Below are 6000 nucleotides of genomic sequence, written 5' to 3'. Positions count from 1 at the left end.
CTCCATACTCAGCTTGAGTATCTTTTTTGCATAAACTAAAGTGAATGCTGCTTCTCTTAAACTTCCTTACAGAGCATGAAACAGCATGGAGAGGACCCACCAAATTGCTAACAAAACCCTAGAAAAATCAGGTGCATCTCTCAGAGGAAGAGCAAGGATAGGGGCCTCCCAGAGGCTGCTGGGACCTCAGACAGCAGACTAGTCAGTTTCCTACTTGCACAAGAGGTTCTACCAGGGGGGCACAGCCACTGTATACCCTGGACTGAAGACTTGTCCTCCTCTATTAGGGGAAGGTCCTTCTCTTTGATCTCCTGCCCAGCTTTGGGAGGGACTCACATGGATAGCTCAGCAGTTGTCTGGTCTCAGTAAGAGACAGAGACTGAATGCACCAGGGTGGATGGAATGTGGTGGAGGTTGGGGGGGTTGGGACAACCCTTTCAGAGGAGAAGGGAATGGGGCAGTGTTTGATGAAAATAAATAAATAAAAAACCCAAAACTTTAACTTTAAAAAAAAAAAAAGGAGCACTGACTGCCCTTGCAGAGGACCAGGGTTCAACTCCCCCCCCCCCCCCCCCCACACACACACAGCAGCTCACAACTGCCTTTAACTCCAAGATATGACATCCTCACACAGACATACATACATGCAGGCAAAACACTTAAGTGCATATAAAACAAAAATAAAGAAATATACAAAACTTCTAGTTATTAGCAGAAGCTCTTTTATAGGATTGCTAACAGACAACAAATCAAACAAGTGTTTCGCTTATTTTTCATAGAGCTAGACACATAAGAAGTGTATGATAACTACTGTCAGCACTGCCAGACTAGGTAGAAGATAATGTGTGAAACTCTGGTGATTTGAAAAGACCAATTATCAGTACTAACACACACACAATCTACTTTGTGTGCATGTGCTCAACATTTCCCCTGTTTTTGTCATGGTTTGAGACAGGGTTTTGCCACGTGGCCCAAGTCATGTGCCATGTGCCTTAGCCTCCCAAGTGCTGCAATTACAGGTAGAAGCCACCACATACATTCCATTTCCCTCTTTAAAACAGCTCATTATGACATGTAGATCCTTAATGGAGGAGAAACTCTGAAGGCTACATAGAGTATTTCTTTTAGCTCATTTTATTTTTTTTTTTCCTGCTCAGTACGTTTAAACAGCCAGTCGGGTGTTTGCAGCCAATGCTCTAGGAAAAGACATGGAATCAGTTCCATCTGGCCTGGGATTTAGGGGGGCTACTATCATGACTCTATAAAAATTACTTAAGGTTATAAAGCTGCAAATTCCCCTATGTGTTTAATTTTTATACTTAAAATGTAAATGTTATTTAAAAAAATCTCCCACATTACTGGATGAAAACAGTATAGTTTTATAATAAGAAATATGACTATCAAATGGAAACAATCAAAAATAGAAAATAAATAGCATTCACTGCAATGATACAAACCGCAGCAAATACTGTAAGGAATCCTAACATTCCCATTACAAACTGCGTCTGCCAGGGTTACAACATTGCTGGAAGATTCATTGGTGCAGCACTTCCACAGTGTCAGTTTGGAATATATTTACTACGTAATTCTAATTAAGTTTTGCTGAGAGAGCAGGGGAAGGTAAGGAGAGAATATGAATGAATGAGTCCACACTATCACCAATTTTGGATTAGCTCAGCAACCTGATAAGGAGGCACCTGCATAAATCCCCATGCTTGCTTTGTCCCCGCCACCGATGGCCTTCCAAGCTATTGCCTTTCACACCTGTGGCACCTCCTCATCTTGTTGCATGACCCACCAAGGCTCTCTCTCCTTGTTAGAGCAGCCTGTCAACATGCCAGGAGAGGGTCCAGCAGTTTGGGCCTCCATCCAATTTCTTCCTTTTCTCATCTCCTCAAACAGGTAGTCCTTAAAACCTCCAGTTACTTACACTCTAGGAATTTGGAACTGGAATAATCATTAGTATTATTTAATGAAACAGAGTTTCATTTGGGAAATGTATTTTAATTTCTAAATTTCACAACTTGATTGAATATAGAACTTTAATATGATCCAGAAATCATACTCCTAGGTGTATATACAAAAGAATTGAAATGGTATTTCAAATAGATGTCTATACATCAATGTTTTCACTGGTCAAAAAGCAAAAAATAAGAGCTGTCAATCAGGAGTTAAGCACTGAAACCCAGGTTCTATTCCCAGCACCCACATAGCAGCTCACAGCCATCTGTAACTCTAGTCCCAGAGGAACCAAGGCTCTCTTCCAGCCTCCATGGGCACCACACATGTACACACGTGGTACACAAACATACAGTCAAAACTCCCTTACATATAATCAAAAACTTAATTATAAAAACCTGTCCATTAATAGCTAGACAAACAGAATATGTACACACAGACACTAAAATACTACTTCACCGTAAAAAAGATGAAGCACATGCCAGTAGCACAAACAAACTGTAAAAACTATGTTAAACAAGAGTCAAGCACAGAAGGAGAAACTGTGCAGTTCCATTTTATAAAATATCTAGAAAAAAGTAAATTCAGAAACAAAATGGAAACGAGTTCTCAGGGGCTTGGGAGGAAGAAAGAAAGTTACTGTTTAAACGAGGACAGAATTTCTACTTTGGTGGCAGAAACTTTTGTATCTGGTGGCAACAACCACACAACACTGTGACTACCTTAAATACTAGAGACCTGCACACAGCACATGTACAGAATCATGTATTTTCAAATGGTTAATTTTAGATCATGTGGATTTTTAATCTGTAAATAACTGAGTATAGCCTGTATATACAAGTGTACAGAAAAGGTAAATACAGCAGTATTTCCCAGTTTAAAAAAAAATAAAAAAAAAAAAAAAAAAAAAATAAGATCTAGCAGATGCTGAGTGTGGTGGCGAACACCACAATCCCCGCTCATGCAAGGCCGAGGTAGGCAGGAAGACTGAGCTCTAGGCTAGCCTAGTGCTCAGGCTGTGACTCTGCCTTTCCTAATAACGCTGCCTTTACGTTTTATTTAGTACTGTGTGTATGTGCCATACAAAAGCACATGCCTGCTCTGTAGAGGTCAAAAGGACAAATCTGTGGAGTCAGCCCTTTCTTTCCGCCTTTCTATGGGTTCTGGGGATCCAATGCAGGTTGTCAGGCTTGTTCGGCAAGCACTGTTACCCACTGAACTACCTTGCTGGAGCCAAGGTCACTGCAAATGAATCATTTTCCCTATGTGAGCTTGAGTTGCAACACGTGAAGACCAAGCTGTGCTCACCTCTAAGGCTAAGGTTCAGGAAGTACACCCACATCTTTAACATCCCAGGAGAGAGATACTATTAAAGCACATAAGTTGGAGTGTACTAGGACCCCAAAGAAAATGACAGCTTAGTGCTGTCGCTAACTTACTATCTGTGTTTCATATACTAAATAGTTTTTAATCTGAGTATAGCTTTTTTTTTTTTTTTTTTTTTGGCACTGGAGGAGGTTTGTCACAGTCTATGGTGATTTTGGGAGCTTATCAAGTTGGGTCAGTTTTAGTCTGAATCTGCAGCAGAGGCCTACTCAGGATAAAATTCTATCTTGTGAATAAGGGCTATGATAATCCCCAAAGGGATTCTAGAATCAGTTTGTAGTCCATAACCCTCAAGTAAAGCTGATCTGTAGCTGGGGAAGCCGTCCCAAGCTGCACTGGTGATGGACGGGCTAGGGAGGAGAACCTGAGTTACTTTTGGTTAGAACCCTTGATAAATCAGTTCCATGAATAGAAGAGGAAAGCATTTTGGCTTCCTTACTACCAGCATAAAGCTCCTTGTATTGGCTCCATTCAGTACAATCAGCAAAGGCAATCTTCCATTTATCAACGCAACAGAAGCAAAGCGGAAAGTTATTATCAGTCACCTTAAAGTGGCTAAGAAAATAATTCAAAATTATTAGAGAAGTTATACTATCAAGTATTTGCATTTTTATACCTAGCACAGCTAATATACTTAGAGTCCATTAGAAACTAAAGAAAAAATATAAATGTACAGCAATATACTAAGTTATAGATGTGTGCCTACTCTACATGACTGTGTATTGTTCAGAGGGCAGGACACACGCAAGACTCGTTGGGGTACTGGTAAACACAGTCTACTTACTCTGCTGTGGGGACAAGGGCCCCGACAGGACTTTGGTGGCCTGAATTCTGCTCAGGGCTTGCACTTGGTGATCCATGGACCCCGAGCACCTGCTACATCTGCCCCTCATCAGTACACGGTGTGTCAACAACTACTTCCTCCAATGTGTTTTTTGTTTGTTTTATGTTTTAAATGGAAGAAGTTTTCCTCCTAAGTCTTCTAAGAGGTCCACTACTTCAAGAAAAACATACCTAAGCTCACTCTCCTTAAAGAGAGGCGGGGAATCCTAACAGAGTCCAAGGAGCCCCAGGAGCAGCTCAGGAGTCTCACAGAACAGCGAGGAACCCACTGGATCCCGGGGATCACAACAGGCCCAATCATCCCTACCTGACTAATTTCTGATGTCTCTAAAACATGCATTTTCAAATACCCTGTATAAGAAGCTTATTTCTGGTAAAGTTATATTATTAAATATAGTTTAAGGAAGCATACAAGAAAAGTTCAGGAAAGCCTCCCAATTCTAAATCATGCTAGTCTTTAAAATTGGCCACAAGGTTTAATCAGCTAATTGGAATAGATTTTTAACCCTCATTTATGGTTTTCATACCATAACTTACCTTCAACTTGCTGTGAAGGGTTTGAACTTAATCCTCAATTGTTATTATTTTGTAGGAGTAGCACTTTAAAGAAACACACACACATATGCACACATGCATAGAGTTCTTTTCCAATAGCTTATTGTGCTCTTAGATCTATATAATCTTCATTGGCAATCAGCATTAAATACCGCTCTACCCTTCGCTCAGGAGTTAACTTGCTGTGCCAACCCATCTTTACAAACCTTGCTATATACTTTAATCCTTTCAAATGCAGCTATGACATAAAGTATTACAGACTTTTAAAAACCTGTTCTCTCGAAAAAAAATAGTGGAGCATCAGTAACCAGATAGTATTCTCAAATTTCAGTGATCTAGTCCACGGAGCCAGCCCTATGCACAGCACTCTGCTTCACGCAGTACATGGCTTTAGCTGGCCAAATCTTTCTTTTTCCCCACTGAATCAGTAGAACAGTAAAGATCTTACTTTTTTTTAAGCAGTGGCATATCAATGAGGCACAGATGTGTATTCCAACTCTGCATGGATGAGCACACTGTTCAATAGTGCTGGCTCACACGGTATCAGGGTGAGTTATCACTTCCCATGAAGGCGCTCTTATCACCAGGGCCCAGAGAGGTGGCTGCAAATCGCAGCCTTTTTATTTTCAAGGCAGTTTTGCTGAACATTCAGGCTTCAAAGATTCACACTTCCAAAACTCTATAAGAGTTTGTGAACGCTCAATTTGCCAAAACTGTTTACAGTGTAATTGGGCACCGTACCTGTGTCCATGAGATAGCGGAGGCGCTTCTCCACCAGCGCGGCACGGGTGTCAATTTGCTTCTGCTCATTCTCCAGTGCTGCCAATTCCCCTACAACATACTGACTGGTGTCTTTGAACCCTTTCTGTTAACGAGAACAAACAGGAAGGGGGAAAATCACTTGTAAGTTGCAATTCTCCTTTCTACAAACACTTAGTAAAGCACTTACCTAGAGAAGCAAACACACACTTAGACTCAACCTGAGCACCAACATGCCTCCCTCCCTGCATTTAGCAATCTTTCATATGCATCATGTATAACAAACTGTTGCAAAGACTGAACAATAAATCCACACCCAGAGTTGTCAGATATAAAAAGTTAACAATTAGTTACATGGCTTTCCCCCCTAAATTAGGTCAGTAATTTAGGCATGAAATAATTTCTCCTTTGGTGACTATTAAATCTTTCATTCAAAAGTACAATATATAGAAGCAAGGTTTTGCTGTGAAATTGAGCTTTAGATCCATATTTCTTCTG

The 6000-nt window shown here is 40.6% G+C and overlaps 1 protein-coding gene across 11 annotated transcripts in view; it reads right to left on the bottom strand.

Annotated features, from left to right (window-relative positions):
• Ehbp1 (EH domain binding protein 1) overlaps positions 1-6000 on the bottom strand; it is a 280423-nt gene that overhangs the window by 42657 nt on the left and 231766 nt on the right. For all 11 annotated transcript variants that reach the window (XM_076938043.1, XM_076938041.1, XM_034508576.2 and 8 more), the window contains one exon: positions 5485-5608. In XM_076938043.1, coding sequence (XP_076794158.1) covers positions 5485-5608 — 124 coding nt within the window. The remainder of the gene's footprint in view (positions 1-5484; positions 5609-6000) is intronic.

Source organism: Arvicanthis niloticus, chromosome 7 (genome assembly GCF_011762505.2).
Source record: "Arvicanthis niloticus isolate mArvNil1 chromosome 7, mArvNil1.pat.X, whole genome shotgun sequence".
NCBI lineage: Eukaryota > Metazoa > Chordata > Mammalia > Rodentia > Muridae > Arvicanthis > Arvicanthis niloticus.
This window is presented reverse-complemented; position numbering and strand designations above follow the sequence as displayed.